The sequence below is a fragment of the Silene latifolia genome, chromosome 8 (genome assembly GCF_048544455.1).
Source record: "Silene latifolia isolate original U9 population chromosome 8, ASM4854445v1, whole genome shotgun sequence".
Lineage (NCBI taxonomy): Eukaryota > Viridiplantae > Streptophyta > Magnoliopsida > Caryophyllales > Caryophyllaceae > Silene > Silene latifolia.
Window position 1 is genome coordinate 28389862 of NC_133533.1, and position 19376 is coordinate 28409237.

General features: G+C 40.4%; 1 protein-coding gene across 3 annotated transcripts; it reads right to left on the minus strand.

Annotated features, from left to right (window-relative positions):
* Nucleotides 1–1876: 1876 nt before the first annotated feature.
* On the minus strand, nucleotides 1877–9384 carry LOC141596659 (tubulin-folding cofactor B). Of its 3 annotated transcripts, none has more exons than XM_074416868.1 (9): nucleotides 9072–9384; nucleotides 8794–8895; nucleotides 8234–8385; nucleotides 8004–8122; nucleotides 7099–7160; nucleotides 6816–6857; nucleotides 3337–3470; nucleotides 3045–3114; nucleotides 1877–2334 (listed from the first exon to the last, which is right to left on the minus strand). In XM_074416868.1, exons 2-9 carry the CDS (start codon nucleotides 8893–8895, stop codon nucleotides 2287–2289), a joined length of 729 nt encoding a protein of 242 aa, XP_074272969.1. In that variant the 5' UTR covers nucleotides 9072–9384; the 3' UTR covers nucleotides 1877–2286. The 3 variants fall into 3 exon arrangements, with proteins under 3 accessions (XP_074272969.1, XP_074272971.1, XP_074272970.1); XM_074416870.1 differs by having other exon boundaries at nucleotides 9199–9293; XM_074416869.1 differs by having other exon boundaries at nucleotides 9184–9291.
* Nucleotides 9385–19376: the final 9992 nt, after the last annotated feature.

Genomic DNA, 19376 nt, shown 5'->3' on the forward strand with positions numbered 1-19376 from the left:
AAATATTTTTAAAGGATAATTTGATCATCTACATAACTCATTGTACACTGATCACTCAATATCAACCCATATAAATGGTCTCTTCCCTTCTCCTTGATTTTTGATCATCCACATAACAAATTATCGGAGACTATTATTATTCTTATTAAATTCAGAAAGTAGACCATAAATTGAGAAAAACCTGAAAAGTGAAAGGAAGTTGCGTAAATGGTTAAATGAGAATGAGAAAGTTTGGGTCATAATTAGGGGTGTGCAATATTCGATCCGGACGGGAAAATGGACCGGTCTTGGATCACAATTGGAATCAGAAATTTCGATCCGATTTTCGGTCCAATATTTTTAATATTTCGGTTTCCGGTTTAGTCAGGTCCAAGGACGTTTTTTTACAACCCGGACGAAAGACCGGAATTATTGTTACTTGATATTTTTTTCCTAAAATATTATTTAAAAAAAACATTGTAAGTATTTGATTTCATCCGATGGACCGGATTTTTGGACCGGAATTTGAAAGTGTGTATGTTAAGAAAAACTCTGGTCCGGTCTTCGACCGAAATTTTTCCGGTCCGATCCCGGTTCGGAATTAAAAATTTCAGTCCGTGATTTTTTGGGGTTCCGGTTCCGATCCATTCAGGTTCCGGGCCGGGCAAACAGGTCAATCGGGACGGGCTCTGTCGGGACATTTCGGGTTATCAAATTTTCGGGTTATTTCGGATTGGATTGGGTCATTTCAGGTTTGTTGGTCGGGTCTGTTACGGGTTAAGCGAGTTATGTCGGGTCAAGTCATTTTCGGGTCAATGATTAAGAGAAAAAAGATATTTCAAGTCTTTTCGGGTCAATTAGAGTTATGTTTTGTCGGGTCATTTTCGGGTTGGGTGGTTTAGGATTAGGTTATTTTCGGGTCAGTCGGGTCAAGTCTGTTACGAGTCATGAAAGCTCGGGTTATTCTCGGGTCGGGTTGATTTTGTCATCCCTTATCAATTCAAACCTAATTAAAATTTGGGGCTCTCAAATTACTACCACATAGTAGTCATTTCAACTTTACAATTTTTTTTTATGCAAATGTACGCAAAAATTTTATTTATGATATTTTTTTTCTACCGCAAATATTATCCGTGACAAACATTTTTTTTTTCAAATAAAAAAAATTAATTGACCTCGACCCATATTCGTCCCGCCCAATTCCAATTCAAATTCCATGGATTCCCAAACGAATTTTGGAATTGAATTCAAACATTTTGATTTATACAATTGAAATCATGAAAATGAAATCATTTCCACTTTTCCATACAATACCTTAAGTCAAATAGTGTTCTCTATGAAATTTTGAACATTCTTTCAATTTTTTAAAGGCTGAAAACTAAGCTACATTGAAGGTAACTAGAATGTTTTACGTCCCGAATTCAAGTCTCGAAATTTTTAGGCTCAATAAAATTATTTTGCAATGGGGTATGGCTTAAAGCCAAGTCTTTTAGCAAACAACACTTTGTTTTGTAAATGAGATAAATAAATCTATCTAGATTCGCTTTAATAATTTCTTTCAAATCAATCTAAAACTTATATTTACCCCGAACTTTGTAAAATTTCAGCTTTGAGGTTTGGAGGATTAATTAATAATAATAAATTTAACAATAATAGGAAAGTGAGATTCGAACTAGCAAGATGTAGACTCTTACAGTATTTTCAATCTCAATACTACAAAGGTACGACCGTACGAGCATATAGAATATAGAATATATCATGTTCACATCTGAGACTCTGAGAGTGCTGTAGGCTTTGTGCTCATTCGCTACAATCCTCCGATGCTTCTCAAAACAAATACCAAAATCATTACGGAGTACATGAGAAGAAGGAATGCATAGTAGTTTCAAAAGCATGACAACAACGCACTGTGACTATTGGTATCTTCCATTTCTGAAAAATGCCACTCAAATTAATAGAGATACTTTCAGACATCTTAACAAAACACGCCAAACTATTAAGCAAACGCCGACATTCACCTCAATACTTCAGCCATTAAGACACGTTAACCAAACATTGTAATAGGTTTAGTTCATATGGAACATCTAAGCTGATAAAAGCATTACTGTAAACAAGCAAGGAGGTTAGCATTGAAAGAGAATTAATGAATCTGAATCTGATGTCCAGGATCTTTAAAACCACCTCTGTGAAACTCGGGGTAAAATGTTCTCAGACCTGCCCCCATCAGTCTGAATAACAGGTTGGTGATGAATTCAACATGGGAGGACAGTTCCAAGAGCACGGCTAAGAAATAGGAATGAGACAGTACTAAATTTCGTCCTCTTCGAACAAATCTCGTTCAGGAAAATCTCCCACCTGGAAAACACAACAAGACAACCTTTATATGGCAGCCGATAGCCAAAGAATTATGCTTGGTTGTGCAGAACTACTAGTAAAGTACTAATCCCAAGTCAAATACACTACTTTGGAGTAGTTAATAATAAGTCGCCACATGGCTCGAAAGAGGAAAAAGAAAATGCTGGAGTAAAATAACTACTTCGTATCTGCTGCACTGTGCAGTGTGCAGCAAACAGAACAGAAAGAAACAGAAGATGTATTCATAAAAAGAATTTCCAACTCATGTTCTGTTGTAATAATCTCAAAGACCACACATGATTCAGCAAATAATATCATATTATCAACTGACTGATGTATTATGCTCAATAGAATAGTTGACTCATGATCAACTGTCCAATCTGATGTTGCATTCTGAAATGACATGCAAGATCAAATCACCAATAACAGAAATGGAACCCTTGCCGTCAGTTTGACGGTTGAAATGATGATAGATGAGTATTTCATAAGCCACAAAGGCTTTCATGAATCAAAAATCCATAGCAGCAACCGAACTACCATGATTCACCTACCTATTTTCATCAAGATGCTTTAGAATCTCATAAGTCATAACCATAATTGGGTTTTCGCTTTCAAAGCGTTAATTAAAAGAGGTTCGGTGGATTATATCATGCACATAGTAAGCTTGAACAGCAAGAACTAAGATTATACGTGTGTAATGTAGAACAAACCTGTACTTTGTCAGGTCTAACGATCCCACCATGAAGTTGGGGACAATCGAAATAACGAGTACCTCGAACCCTGTGTAATTCGAGACAAGGATGAATAAGCCAACTACTTGAAGCATAAGCATCATGTAAAAGCATGTGATATCAAATTAACGTAAAGGTTACGATGATACTTGAAACAAAGAAGCAAAAAACTATGCGAAAGAGCCAAATAATCAAGGTGGTATAATTTCTAAACCATTATAATTCATAAACCTTTCCATATATAAATTAACAGGGAAAATTTGCTACATACATTCCATCGTGTTTCCCTAGTGGCTCATCATACTGAATTCCAACCCAGAAACCCGGGCCAAGATTTTCTGCTTGCCCTACATATTTGACAACACCCCTTTTGTCTCCCGGTTGAACTTGACATCTATCTCCCACCTTCACTTAAAAAAAAAAGACACTAGTTAACATGATAAAACTTTTTGCTGAGAGATTGATCCAATAAACAAGTACGTGTTGTTATTTCACAAAATTCATTAACGGAGTAGGTTAACTTTTAGCGCACACAAAACAACACTGTTCATAGCAACTAAGCAAATAGCTACACACTGAAGCACACATTTTGTAAGCAATGACCCTTATTCTAGCAGCATTCCACAAATATTACTATACAACCAGTTGTATAATAAGTATTGTACAACCCTATACATTAATCCGAGCTTATGTGCAATTTTATCGAGTTTTGTAAGAGTTTATTTTTTTATGTTGAAGTGTGTGAGTTCAAAAACTTTAAAGCACAACTCAGATTCTTTTTAACAAAACTCGAAAACTTTAGTACACAGCTCGAATTCTACACCATACAACCATATACAACTGGTTGTATAATCTACTAATTGAGCAGCATTCATACACATACTCAGTCTTTATGCAGTTCAGCGTATTATCATTTCAAGTTCACAACATTCTGCATATCCAATAACAACAACAACAACAACAACAACAACATCAGAGCCTTAATCCTAAAATGATTTGGGGTCGGCTGACATGAATCATCCTTTAGAACCGTCCATGGGTAAACGCACACCTCAAAAAGTGAATAGAAAAGGGGAAAATGAAAAACAAAAGGGAGAGCGAAAATGTAATGGGAAGTCAAGGTAAACTTACAGGTTTTAAAATCGAATTCCGGATTTCTTTTATAAAAACTTAAAATTTAAATCGAGAGAAAAGATTAAAACGATTTTGAAAACCGAAATAGAATTAAGGATCCAGAATGCCTTAAAAGTAAACCAAGTAAAATATATAAGAAAGTGGTCAAAGTTTTTAAAAGTAAACCAAGTAAAATATAAACGATTCTGCATATCCAATCAGGAGAAAAATTATCAAAAACAAATTTAACAACTATTATCCTACTTATGATTTCCAGTACTTCAGCAGTTTTATGTTAAGTTCATTTAAACAAATTTAAAGGGTTCCAGTGTTCCACCAAGGAAAGGAGGCAACAAAGACCTTAAGTTATTCAAAGACAAATAGAAAGGATAAAAAATGTACGCAAGTTTTAAAAATAGTAAAAAAAAAAGGGTCAATTATACTCCACCAAATATAAGTTTCGTCTTTCAAAGTTCCATACATTTTACCGATATTCTTGGTCAAAGTTTTTGAAGTTTGACGACCAAAAAGTGAATGCTACCTTTGGTGTGGATGGGAGGGAGTATGTCTTTTAGTTGAAAAAGACAGAGTGAAGAAAAAATCAGACCTAAAATTACCACCAGATCTAACAAACATCAGCTTAATTCATCTTAATATCACTAAGAATAGTTCCCATACAGTCCTTTCCCTCCTGATAAGTTAGTCTCCCTTGTGATTGAAATGAGTGGACTGAGAATGATATAATTCCCTTTAAACCAATTAAATGTGCAACTGCAAATCACACTAGCTTTATTCGTTCCGATACATTTAGTATCACTTAAAGTGAGAAGCTAAAAATATGAGTTGTTTGGCTATCAAAAAAGGAACTAAGAAAGTACCAAGAACTGAATAAGAAGCAAGTTTCCAATTGAATAGTAAATCTGTAAGACTATCCTCAATAAATGCCCACTATTATGCGGGAAACAAGAGGTGTAGGCCAGTAGGGGAGCTTGTCAATTTAAAACTTCATCCTCTGATACCATCAGATTCCACCTAGAATTACCCCATCCATCTCATTTACTCGTATTCACTCGACACTTGCTCTCACCAAACTGACAATCTCTCCCTCAACTGGAGTAAAGCCGATCGTCAGAAACATACTTCCCCAGCATATTCCAGCTAGCTTAACACTGCCTTCGAGACCAACCAGCATGACCACTCACCATTCACAGTACAAGTCTTCTCTCACTATTCTCTCACAGTACAAGTCTTCTCTCACTACTAGAGGCAGAGGAAGACCGAGACAGACATGGTTGAGAGTGATAGAGCACGATATGAGAGTTCTGGGGCTTGAGGAGAGTATGGTGACGGAGAGGGCAAAATGGAGGGAAAGGATACATGTGGATTTTTAGTATTTGATGTTTTTTGACATATTTAGTGTTTTTTGTATTTAATTTAAAGAAATTAATTTATTTATTTTTCTCTCCTTTATTACACTTTTTCACCAACCACTTCCTTATAGATTTCATCTGGTTCATTCCGGATCCTTCACTCTATTTCGGTTTTTAAACATCGTTTTAATCTTTTCTCTCGATTTAAATTTTAAGTTTTTATAAAAGAAAGACGGAATTCGATTTTAAAACCCCTAAGTTCACCTTGACTTTCAATTACATTTTCGTTCTTCCTTTTTGTTTTTCATCTTCCCTTTTTTATTCGCATTTTGAGGCGTGCGTGCACCCATGGACGGTTCGAAAAGATGATCCATGTCAGCCGACCCCAAATCATTTTGGGATTAAGGCTCTGATGTTGTTGTTGTTGTTGTTGTATTAAAACTGAAAGCATTGGAACTTTTTTAAAACATCAATGAAACCAACATGCACAAAGCCATCCAAGCATCACTGCCATCTTAACCACTATAGTTTCACCAAGGGAAGAAGCGGAATAATGGAAACACTTCGGTGTGGAGAGGGTATATATGGCACTGAGGGAAGTGGCAAATAGTCTCATAGTAGGACGTAAGGTAATACATACACTGACTTGCTTTGATGAGTCTGTAAATGTAAACTATAACTTTATAGGAGTACAATAACAAGGATGCCTCAAAGGCAGCCACCCATGCTGAGGTAATTGGACTCGGATGTACGCACCTTACGAGTGTTTTAACACTGAGGGACTAGATGCTGTTACGACTAACTCATAAAATGTGTCATGAATTACATTGACCAGTAACACACAATAAATAAGCGCATACATTTTGGTATATTCGTATCGTATTTCAAAGCTTGAGAATAGTGAACTTCAGGATCCATCGAGAATGGAAGCTTAATTACAAATCTATGATACAGAGAAATCTGAGAGTGAAATGTGCCGACATGATACTCATAATTCTGACTGCGAAAGGAGCACTTTAGAGACATAGTAGATAAACACCTCCGCAACAAATAGTACTACGTAATTAGCTTATGTGGAAATGTAGCCTAATTAGAGCACTGTAACAAATAAAAGTTGACTAATCAAAATTCCTGCACGTTCAATTACAGAAAAAGTGTGCTACTCAAAATTCCTGGGAGTGCCATAATCAAAATTCCTGCAAGTGCAGTAACAGAAATAGTGCACCTAAGTAGTTTTTGAAAGAGGATAGAGGGTAGTCTAACTGACCTTAATGTTAGTACACAAATTTTCCATGTAATTGTGAGGTACCTACATACAAGAGAGCTAGAAAGCATGAAAAGCAGACATAATGAAACATAGTAGTACATTCATAGCAGTAAAAACATGATGAATAATACAGATTCGAGTATATTAAGCTGAAACATTTTGAATCCATACCAAAAGAAAATAAAATAAATCGGTTCTAGAAACGAAGACCAAACTTATAGCTGATCCTTAGTAGCTATTAAACTGTGTCGACGTCAATACTAACAATATACTGAAACCTTACCTTAGCACTAGTACTTGTAGGATTTTGATGGGGTAGTTTTTCCTTGAATTTTCTGAATGTGCCTGAAATAAATCAGGATATTCAAATAAGAAACTTTCTTGAGCTTCGGCCAATATTTCACTCCATATAAAAGATACTATTCCAAGGCTTATATTGCAGTGTCACTACTTTGCCTGAAAAATCACATAACCCTCTAATATGTCCCGGTAGACAAGCTGTTTTTACTCCGCTATTGTAGAAAAAGATGTAAAATGAAATCATCATTACAACCATAAGGAACTACTTGTACTTTGTATAAAGCACCGACCTGTCAATTTTATGTAAAATGAACCAATGAAAAATAAGAGAGAAAAGCACTGATGGAGCTTGTACCCAATAAAAGAAAGCTCATGCCAAACGACCTAAATGAATGTGTCGTACTTTATGTGGCATGAGAATTTGAGTCTATCAGACTCGTGACATTCTTCATGCTAAGTAGCGGATATTTTGAAATGTCCCTACACATGTTCAACATTGAGAGTGACTAATCTTCTTCAATACTAAGAACATCAGCTAGAAGCCTAGAATAGAGCAAGAAACGCTCTACAGTGAGCTTAGAATAAAAAAGTACTCCCTCTGTCCTAGTCATTTGTTGTCCTTTTCCATATTTGGGTGTCTCGGTGAGAGTTGTTGTCCTTTCTATTTTAAGAATGAACTTGATAAACAATTTGATCATTCACACTCATTTTGTTCCACTTGTCATTTAGTAATTGGCCCATTTTTCTTTCCTTGGTCTTTGTGCCAAAACAAAAGGACAACAATTGACCGGGACGGAGGGAGTATTCGACATTGAACTCCAATATTTGAAGTTGATGATGCATTATAAATGTGCATAATTGGTAAAGACGGTAGTTTTAAGAACTCGCCTTGACGCTTTTCATAGTCTTCTTCAGAAATTTCATATTTTTGAACCAAAGAGGTGTCATCCAGCCAGCCACCGGAAGTAATTGATGAAGGATCAAGATCTACAATATGAAGCCGATATCTTTTGAAAGCAAAGCAATATAAAAGCAGGATGAGTAAATGGGAAATCAAGTAAAAAAGGCAATAGAAAGTCGAAGCATTGAAGGCAAGAAAGAGTAACAAAGAGTCAGACCCGTTTAAAGGAGAGTAGAAGCCAAAAGGTGCAGAATTATCAGAGAGCAACGCAAGTCTGGAACCGGCATCATCGTAAAGCTCAAGAGACATAGAGTCAACAGCAGTTCCACATTTTTTCCAGAGCTTATCTTTTACAGCTTCAACCGACATCTAATTGAAAAGGCGGCAGCCAAAGGTTTAGTGAAGTGATGCATACACATTTAGGGCATTAGCAATAGACAAACTCCAAATGAGGTTTGTCTAATGCCACATCACTCGATACACAAACCTCCCTAACAACAAACCTCAATACAACAATAGACAAACCTCTTAAATATAGACAAACCTCATACAAGTATATTACATGGGGTCCACTATCACTCACAACCAAAAACACAAACCTGTATACAAAATTGTAACCATTCTCATCTATGAACCTTAACCCTCATTCCCAACAATAGAGAGGTTTGTCAACAAACCTCTAAAAAGTACACGAACCTTTGTTGACAAACCTCTATTGTTGATGCCCTAAGAATAAGAAAGTGATTTAAAGACGAGACGAGACGAGGCGAGACGGACCTGAAGTGAAAAGCGGACATCGGCGTTGAAGGTTTTAAAGTTAGAATGAGTGACGTGCAATAGCACAGAGTCGTCTCCCTCCATTTGCAGCCGAGACGCCATCTATAATCAATTATTCTTGTTAAATGAAATTGATTTTTTAAGGATCAATTGTTGCCTACATCGAGTATTAAAATATATATCCGCCTTAATAGAAACTTATTGGTGAATGAAAGCGAGAGAGTTCGGAATTTCAAATAAATAATGAAATCAACTAAGAAAAAAAAGGAGAGACAGACCTAAAAAAGGATGAACAGCAGCTGATAAGTGCGAAATGAAGAATAAAAGAAGAGGAATCAATGGAAGACTCGGTTGTTCTCCTTGTTTAATTTAAGAGTAAGGTGAGCAAACCCTAGAATTTCGAACCAGATCAAGAGGCAGAAGGTGATGTGCACAGTGGCGAAGCGATCGACGACATAAAGCCGGTTGGCGGCAGTAATCCACAGTCAACGAAACACAGGTGAGGCTCAGGCTGTGAGGGCGGTTAGTGAGAGTGAAGGAACTGAGAGGAAGGATAAAACGGGGGGAGAGAACGACGAGCAAATACCGAGTAATAGGATTGTTAAAACTTTTTTAAGTTTTTTTTTTGGTCAAATACAATTTTTTAAAAACTTTTTTTTTTTCGAACACTACCTTTAAGAAAATGTTCGTTAAATACAATTTTTAATAACTTTTTTTTTTGTCAAACACGATTTTTTGGTCGGATTCTGACAACTTCTTGACCGCTTGCAATAGGATGACTTTCAGTCTATATTTAAGATAGCAAACAAGGTCGGTTTACGGTGTTCTTGGACCCGTTGGAAAGGTGGAAGTACAAGCTTTCTAAGAGTTATAAACATGGTAGCCAAAGGTGGCCTATGTGAGGTCGATTGGTGCGTAAAGTAAGGCTGGTCAGAGAAAGAGTTAGAAGTTTGGGTTTATAGTGTGTTGTTAGAGGGTTTTCGAGGGTCTTTTAATGGTGTTATTATGTTTTGCTTGGTCTTAAATTTGGTAGGTAGGTTGAGGGGAGTGCAGCATATGTCCTAGCACTACTACAGATACAGGCTATAACAATGGGTAAAAACCGTTGTAAAAACAAAAAGCGGACGTTATTAAAGCGGCCGTTGTAGAAGGTATTTACAACGGTTTGGTTATTTAATGAAACCGTTGTCGAAAGTATTCACCACGGTTAAAAGCCGTTGTTGTTGGTTGTTCTCCGTTGTGGAAAGTGTTTCAAAAATTTGGAGGGAATAATATAACAACGGTTGTCATATGTATAACCGTTGTTGTAACTTTCCCTCCAAAATTGTGAAGTCTTTTGACAACGGGTTTATGCTACATACCCGTTGTTGAAATTGTTAGTAACAACGGTTCTTAGTTTAAAACCCGTTGTTGTAACTGTTCCGAGTGTAATTCCGGAGCAGGATTTGTTACCACGTAAGCTTGGTGAATGATGACTTTGCTTGACTCTTCCTTTCGGCCTCTCCTGAAACAATGAACAAACTGAGGGCTCGGCTTCGTACCGAGCGTACTCACTCCGACGCTCAAGTCAGTAAACTTAAAGGGATTAAGTTGTGTGTTTCTTGGCAAAGTATATTGTAGAGAGATAAGAAGTTTATACCAGATTTATAGTGAGTATTAGGGTGAATTGTGGATTATCGGATTGTTTTCTCAATGAGGATTGAGGAGTATTTATAGACTTTCACCTTTTGTCACGTAGTGGCCAAGTGGCAGAGCAGGTGGAAAGACTGTTCTACCCTTTGCCGAGGGACCCATGGCAGGCCGGCTGGCCTGGTTGACCCCATGCCGAGAGGACTTGGATGTGAGTACGCAGATATGTCTCCCGGCTGGCTAGTTGCTTAGCCGAGACCCAAGTGACAGGCCGACAGGCTGCGTCGGTTAGGCTGTCTAATATGTTGACTTGCTATCTTTTGGCTTTGACCTTGCTCAATATGTTGACTCGGTCAGCGGGTGCAGAATATGCCCCATCAATTTGCCCCCAGCGTAGTCTATGCCGTGGTATGGACCTTCGATGAGTGTTGAGCGTATTCTGCGCAAGTTGAATTTCTTCCCCGGCTTCTTCTTTCTCGGCTTGGTTCTGTTCAGGCCGTACCATATCCCCCCTCCACATGGATGTGTAACGGACATCCTATGTGGAAAAGAAAGTGGCGCTGGCCGAGACCAGGTTGAGAGTGCCGTTTGTGCTTTTGATTGCCCTCGGCCGGTGCTGTCTTTGATTTGTTGATTAGCTGGCCGCTAGCAAGTAGATACCAAGGAGCGTGTTGAAGAAGATACGTCGATTGGCATTCCGTCAAGGAGCGTGTTGAAGAAGATTTATAACTGTATGTCGATTGACATTCCATGGCTGCATGCTTGACGCGTGGCTTGGCATTGATTGGTCGACGTTTCATGGGCTTTGCCCTGATTGGTCCATTTCATGAGTTTTGCTCTATAAATAGAGCAGTGTGCCCCTTAATTTTCCGCACAAATTTCATTTTCTCAAAAAATTTCTTCTCTCTAGCTTTCTTCGAAGAAACTTCTCTCTAGTCTTCAAAGCGTTACTCGGCGTAACACTTTTCCAAGGTAAACAAACAAATTTTTCAACTTTTATTTGTTAAGTATTTGTTGTCATGTCTTTCGCCGATGTCTTTGGACCCAAGATTGCCAAGGCCGGGGGCGAACGTCGATTTCGATGAGCAGGAGCCACTTGCCGTCACCCCGCTAAGGTTCGGGGGCCCCAGGTCTCCTTCTCCTGAAATTGATGAGAGATATTTGGAGGGTATTGATGATGACGATGATGAGGCGACCCCTTCCGCCGTAGAGAGGCCGCTTGTTTCGTGGCACGGTGATGCCTGCTCGATCAGTCCTGATCGAGCCTGGACGAACAAGTTCGCCAGTTGTTCCGGTTCTGAACTTTTTTAACACCATTACTCCTACGGCGGGGGTATAGAATTGTTATCCCTGAGGAGGGTCAGGCCGTCTGTTGCCCTCCTGCGGGTTGTATCGGCGTATACATCAGACACCTAGAGTATGGGCTCCGGTTTCCTCTGAATGAATACGTTGCGGCCATTATTAAAGTCATGAATGTCGTCGTGGCCCAACTGCATCCGTTGGCCATCAGGACGATTGTTGGTTTTGTATGGTTGTGTCTTTTCAAAGGGGAGGCCCCAACGGTGAACCTCTTTCGCCGGCTTCACCACCTTCGACAGAATGTCCTAGGTGGCACGGGGTGGTATAGCATACAGACTGAGTCGGGTTATATCACCGTCTCTAAGCTTACTTCTTGCAAGGACTGGAAGGCTCGGTGGGTATACGTTGAGGTTCCGGAGGACTATCTCACGCCTTGCCGGTCCTTCCAGACGCGTCAATTTGCGGTGCGAGAATCAAGGGGAGCATGACAGATACGTCTCCCGGAATAAGCTTAAGATGGACGCCAGCAGGGTTTATCTTAATGAGGACGAAAAACGGGCAATGAAGCTGTTTGAGGCTGAGAAGGATGGGACGCCAAAGGGATGGATTCCCCCGACGCAGATCGTTCTTCAGGATGAGCTGCTCTGCCACGTCGGCCTCATATCGGCCCTCGAACAGGGTGAGTGGGGTCGGTGTGAGGCCCATCTTTGCTTTTTATGTTTCTGTTTTTGAACTTTGGTTTATTTCTTTTACGTAACTCCTGCTTCGTTTCTTCTGCAGACCGATTTGGCCCGGAACTGCCTGCCTCCGTTCTCCAGAGGTTGGGACTTGACGAGAACGGAAGAGTTGTTGAGCTGCATCCTAAGGCCCTGCCACGTGATCGCAGACCGGCTCCCCATGAACTTATGGAGCAGCAGTTGAAGGCATTGGATGTGACGGCGGCTCAGGCGCGGATTGCCGGTAACGTGCCGCGCCGGAGATCAAAGACAACGTCTACGGCGGCAACGGCGTCAACCCCAGCTCAATCTTCAATCCCCGTAGTCCAAAAGGAGCGGGTGGTCGTCGATGTTGAAGAGGAGGTCACCGTTGCTGAGGGTCCTCCTCTTTCAAATAAGAGAAAAGAGACAGCGTCTGCTGCTGCCGCTGTTACCGAGGCCGGTAAATAAAAGGGGCCTCCAACCAAGAAGGCCAAGGCTGGTACGGATCTAACCTATGGCTCAGATTTAGCTGGTTCATTAGGCATTCCTGATGACAGGCTTTCTGACATGTCAATGAATGTTGACATGGATGCTTTGTCCGAATTGTTTGTAGATCAACCGCTGCCGGCTGTGTAACACCCCCATATACAGAGGAGCCTTAACTAGGCCTTCCTTAGCATATAAAGGCGTTACCATCTCGGTTGCCCGAGGATAGTAATAATCAAGTGCCGATAAAAGAACTATTAAATTACTTTACAAGCCATCTATCCAACTAATGATATAAAAGATACAACTCAAAGACTACTTGCTATAATTATTAAATCTCGTGACGACTCATCCCTGCCCGGACTCCAGCTAGCAACCACATCAACACCGCTAAGACAGATCGCTCACCATAAGGGATCACACAGACACGTAAACAAACAAGACAACCACACAAGGTCAGTACTGAGATAAGACACAACCAAGTTAACCACAACTAACAAACCAACATAACACAATCAATCACAAACAGGTACTCCACTCCATCTTCGTCACCGACTGTCCACTGGACCAGCCCTGCCAGTGGGGGACCGCAGCCGTTCCCACCTAAGCCCCGCTCATCATACCGAGCGATAACCCTGTCCCATTAATGTGCACATCCTCTTCCGTGGCGGGTTCCACGAAGGGCGAAACTAGGGCGTGAAGCCACTCTCACAAGTGACTCCACTCAGCCGAGAACGCATCTCGAGAACCACAGACAAACAAACACAATCCCAATCACAACATCGTCTGAACCAACCAAATATACTAATACAGCACAACAACAACGATACAACGATCGACACACTAGACTATCTACCGAAACTGAGTAGGCGAACCTACCTTTACGCAACCGCAACCAATCCACGCCGACACATGTCATAACCAGCAACCAAGCAAAGCCTATAAGGGCAAAACAACTATCTATTACTATCAAGCAAACCCTAATCACAACCATGGGAAAAGTGATGATGATTATGACATACCTATAAGGAGAAATCCGGCAAAAGACCGCTACCCGACTCAAGCTACGCTCTCCTAAGGCACAAGGACCTTCAAAGGGCTTCCATGGAGGTTTTGTGGTGAGGGGAAGGGAAAGGGGCGACTGATGGATGGAAGAAATGAGGCAAAAATGATTTGCGGATTTAACAAAACGCGATATAAAACCCTCGCTGTAAACTCGATACTCGATCGAGTACCCAACCTACTCGATCGAGTAACCCCCTACTCGATCGAGTAACTAAGCTACTCGATCGAGTAGCCTCTACTCTATCGAGTACCACTCCCAACTCGTAACCCAAGATAACTTTGGTACGTCTTTCTAGGACTATTCTCGCTCCCAAGGTCGGTCAAAACTGGTCAAAGGATCTCCAAAAGGGCGGGTATTACAGTCTTCCCTCCTTAAAAGAACTTCGTCCCCGAAGTTCGACTCACCTATCCCAACATATAAGACACGGAAAAACATGACACTGCTATTCTTCCCACTCTAGTCATGACTCCCCAGAAATACCATCCCCCCCATGTCATCATCATCACTGTCTACGCTCTACTCGTAATGACTCTTACTACTATCATACGCACATTATCATCGTCAACCGTTACTCTATATATAAAACATCACTTTCGCGATGCAAAGCCCAGTCCACGATCACCCAACATATGGTAACAACTATCAGACTATCAATCCGGAACACATCTCATATCAACTTTCATGCTGTACAACTAATGCCACCATGTTACTCAACAACGTGGTTCAATTATGATTCATTGCACCATAACTATTTTTTCATGACCGCCCATCGAAATATACAACACATTCACTTATAGAACTAAAGTAATCACATATACTTCGGAAATTTTGTAATTAAAGCAAAACATAATACCAATAAAACATTATAAACAAGCAAAATACAATACAAAGCAGCCTTTTCCTTTCGCGACGTTACTCTTCCCCTCTAAAAAGGAACTTCGTCCCCAAAGTTCACCGTCAAAATCACAAGGCACATTACTTATTACTTGTAGCATTACATTAGTTAAAAGCTATATTATTTGTTATGGACGTTACTTACTAACTATGCGCTTGATAATCTAGAAATCATACACAAATCCCCGGAATAACTAGCCGCCGTTGATAAAGCATGTTAACATTGTATGCCCAAAAGTAAGAAAGGATGTAACTTCAAAGGATAGATGGAAATATGGCATATGGAATATTAAAAACAACAAGAAATCATCACCACTTCACTACTTGTTACAAATAAGTACATAGGAAACTCAAACACGACTTCCAACATATAAAATTAACGGTTCCCAGATGTTATTAAGCACTAACAACCACGTTAAATATCAAACTTGTAATTATAAAACAAGTGCACACTTTTAATTGTTGAAAACCTCCTGTAACAGTGCTACTCGATCGAGTATGTGAGGGTACTTGATCGAGTGTCGTGCTACTAGATCGAGTGTCTTGGCTACTCCATCGAGTAGCTTGAGTTCAGAATGCTTTCTCTCTTCCTTTCCTGCAGCTACTCGATAGAGTACGGGGTACTCTGTCGAGTACCTACAGGCCAAGTTTCTTACACAACCTGTCATAAACCAACATATATACGCATGATCGTCACATAAATTGAGTCGGGATGATACCCCGACTCCCAATCATCCTGCAGTAAGGTCGAAATAGCAAATCCGGCCTTATGGCCAACAATACAAGTTCATAAACCGTGTCTCAATAAAATAAAAACAACTACTAACCTCTAAAAATACTACCAACATCAACTACCATAAACAGAGATAAGAATAAGGAGCATCACTCCTCCTCCTCCTGCTGCTGCTGATCAACCATCACCTCATCATCACCCCCATCACCTCCAGGCATACCTGCACCCAATGAACCAACACCCGCATCAACTCCTGCTCCTGCTCCCGGGTTCACATACCATGGGGTCAATCCACCGTAGGCAAAGGACTGAGGTGTCCCCCACGTCGACTGTTCCACCCCGTAGGAATGGAAAACCCCTGAGTAGTCTCCAACTCCACTCCACCAAACTGGGTGAGGTCCCTCGGTCCCTATCCCCTGAGTGTACGCCATCTCGTGCATGTTCCTGAGTGTCAAGATAGATGACACTCGCTCTGCTAAGTAGCTGGATCGCGTCTCCGGGGTGTCGAGGTAAGGGTAGCACGGGAAAGGATGCTGCTGCTGCTGTGGCGCTACCTGCTGTGGCCTAGTCTCCGAGGCCCTCTCCCTCACTCGACGGGGTCCTCTCCCCAACCTAGGTCTCTCTACCACCGCAACTCCCGCATTATCGCCCTTCGTCGGCTCCGGCATCACCTCGAGAATGGTGTCGTCGATGAGATAGGTCTGCAGCTGGCGGGGTCTATCCTCATCCTCCTCCTCCTCCTCATCATCCCCATCCCCAGCCACTACCGCCGGCTCTAAGGGCTCCGTCGGTGGGAGGTGCTGAGGAGCTGGAATTTTCATCCAACTCATGCCCCACACCCTCCACGCTAGGCTACCATCAGCCAAGGTCCTCAACCATTTCAGGTCGAGATAGTAGTCACAGTCCATGGTAGGCACTGGGGTAGCTAGAGGCACGTACTCCGAAGAAGCCTCAAAAGAGGTTAGCTTTTCAGCTAACCGAGTGGCGATAGCGCCACAACTCAGGTACCGGGAAGAGGAAGAAGCCATCAAGGCAAGGGCAGCACAAACCATAGAAGGAGCATTAAAGACCACTTTCCTGGCCCGCTCCGGGTTGAGGTAAGACATCAGAAGCAAGACCTCATGATTATTCAGTTTACTGATATCCTTTCTGTCATAAAGGAGGTTCGAAAGAGAACGGAGAAAGACCCTCAAGGTAACATGCTGAACGTCATTAATCAGCATGTTGCTCGAGGTGGGAGCTTGCTTCCCAGTCAGACAAGGCATCAGGCGGCAGACACCGCACTCGGCTGGAATATCGGTGATGGAGTCCTTGGGAGGCTTGGCCAACCCAAGGTGAGAGGCAAACAAATCCATAGTCAACAGAAAACTGGTATTCATCAACCTAAACTCAACGGTCTGGCCCGCTGGGTCATAGCTAAAGGAGCTCATAAACTCCAAAGTGAGGAAAGGATAAGTATGTTTCCTCAGCCTATACAAACCCGTAAAACCCAAGGTCTCGAATATGTGACGGACATCCGTCTCTATCTCCAAATCCTCCAACACAGTAGTGTCTATACACCTCGTGGGTCTCATTTTGCGTTTTTGTAAGGCTACAAAATGCTCCCTCTTCTTGAAATCAACAAAAACAATCGAAGGGTATTCGGAACTGTGGGTACCACAGTCCAGTCCCTTCCCCATCTCGTGGATTACCCTCCCCCGTTTACTTTGGCGGGTTCCAAGGTTCGGTCTCAAGATCCGCTTTAGGCATATGTTCAAACAACTTGTATAAACATGCAAACATTTACTTCATGTAATTTGAATTCAACATACTCGATTAGGCACACCAATTTACCAACAACTTTCAAAGCATGTGAAGCACATAATTTATGCCGTTAACTTTGAATATTAAGCTAAGTACACACGTTCACCAAATGATTTCAAAATTTTGACATATAGTTTGGTTTGTAGTCACTTATAAACCGTAATTATGAAAATTTGACGTGTGAACACATTTATTTTCAAAGAAATTCGAACATCCTAGTATGACTCTAAGGTTGTTCGAACACACTACTAAACGCATGTGAGGCAAGTATACAAGTTCGCGGAGAAGTAATTTAGGACATATGACCATCATCTTCAATATTAGAAAAAGAAATTAACCCAGGTAAGCTTGTCAGACGGTCTCTACAGCTGTGACTATTTCGACATGTTCTTCATCATTTATCCTCATTATTATCATATTGGAGTTCAACCTTTAATTAAGCATTCATATACAATGTCAAATTCCACATGTAAATCACGAATTTCCACTTAAGGCACTTTTAAGACGGAATTTTAAGGCAACTTTTTAAGGTGAAAATCATCAAAATTCATTCTCCAACATGATACAAACAATGTATACTACTTAATTCCATCATCTAATCAATGTAACTCAATCAAAAATCGATTTTAATTTTGTAAACCCTAGAATTTTTACTTCTAATTGCAAATTTCTAGTCTAATTTACAGCATTTAATCACCAACAAACACGAAAAGTAGGCATGTGAATCATATTTCAACCATTAAAAGCAACAATCTATCCATACAAATCGAAAATTTCAGATTACATAACCATCCTCAACAAGTTTAAGGCATAAAAACATAGAAATAGAGAAGAAATCATACCTTGATTAAGTGATAAAGTAAAGGAACGAAATTAAACAAGGAAATTAACCCCAAGAATCACTACTAACCCAAGAGTATGAGAGATTTTGAGAGGAATGAAGGTTTAGGTTTGTCGAAGTATAGATGAAGAATGAGGAGAAAGGGAAAGAATTGGGGCTTTAAGAAACCCGTATGTCTCCCTGCACAGTAACCTACTCGATCGAGTGTCTGGGGTACTCGATCGAGTACCACCCTACTCGATCGAGTGGGAGCCATTTCATCGAGTGTCTGCAGAAATTTCCACATCTCGACGTCATAGCTTCCTAACTTGATCAAGTGAGGTCTACTCGGTCTAGTAAGCACCGGCACTCGGTCAAGTGTGGTTAAGTACTTGGTCAGAAGAACTAAGTAACTTTGAAGATACCTGCAAAACAACACTGCGTGTCGATTCCAAACTAAGTTCGGAATTCGGCACTAATTATCACATTCAATCACGTTTTACTATCATTACCCACGCATAACATATCGCCTTACTAGTAAGGTGTATGCCACACTACGCTACACAATTACCCAACTCGGTTTACCCGCGGCCGAGTCATTCATAAATATAATTATGCCATCATGTTCTACCTGAACTTACTTTATACATTACTACCCATTTGCGTTCATTCAACTTGAAACATGTAAATAACATTAATTCATTCTTTCACATGACATATAATTGCCTATACTTCATAGCAAATTAATCTATCACTTCCCACATTCAATCATAAGTAAATCATCCTACACAAATCAATTATTACGCAGCGGAAAAATTTCAACCAATAAACAAGGTATTAACGCATTACTATATGCCATGCTTCAAATTACAACTCAACTATTCTATTACTATCATCCTAGCAATTACGATACAACTCATAAGCTCGTATATGACTACCGTAAACTTATAACATATACCAACACTTTCACTTTTCATGTCCCGACATTCACTTTCACATTCTCATGCATCTCTACTACGTAACTTTTATCATGTATCTTATAACTATTGTGTAAGCTTACTAATCACGCCAAGAACTTTACGAATGCCACCACAGATTACTTGACACGGTCCAAATGCCACTATCACACTTATTGACTCTAGCAACGACTTAACC

What these genes read in the sequence shown, in the direction of transcription:
- LOC141596659 (XM_074416868.1), bottom strand. Translation starts at nt 8,895, where the DNA reads ATGGCGTCTCGGCTGCAAATGGAGGGAGACGACTCTGTGCTATTGCAC. An exon ending in CTACAAGTACTAGTGCTAAG is followed by an intron (nt 6,858 to 7,098) that starts GTAAGGTTTCAG and finishes TCTTGTATGTAG; the next exon opens with GTACCTCACAATTACATGGA. An exon ending in TTAGACCTGACAAAGTACAG is followed by an intron (nt 2,335 to 3,044) that starts GTTTGTTCTACA and finishes TGTGTTTTCCAG; the next exon opens with GTGGGAGATTTTCCTGAACG.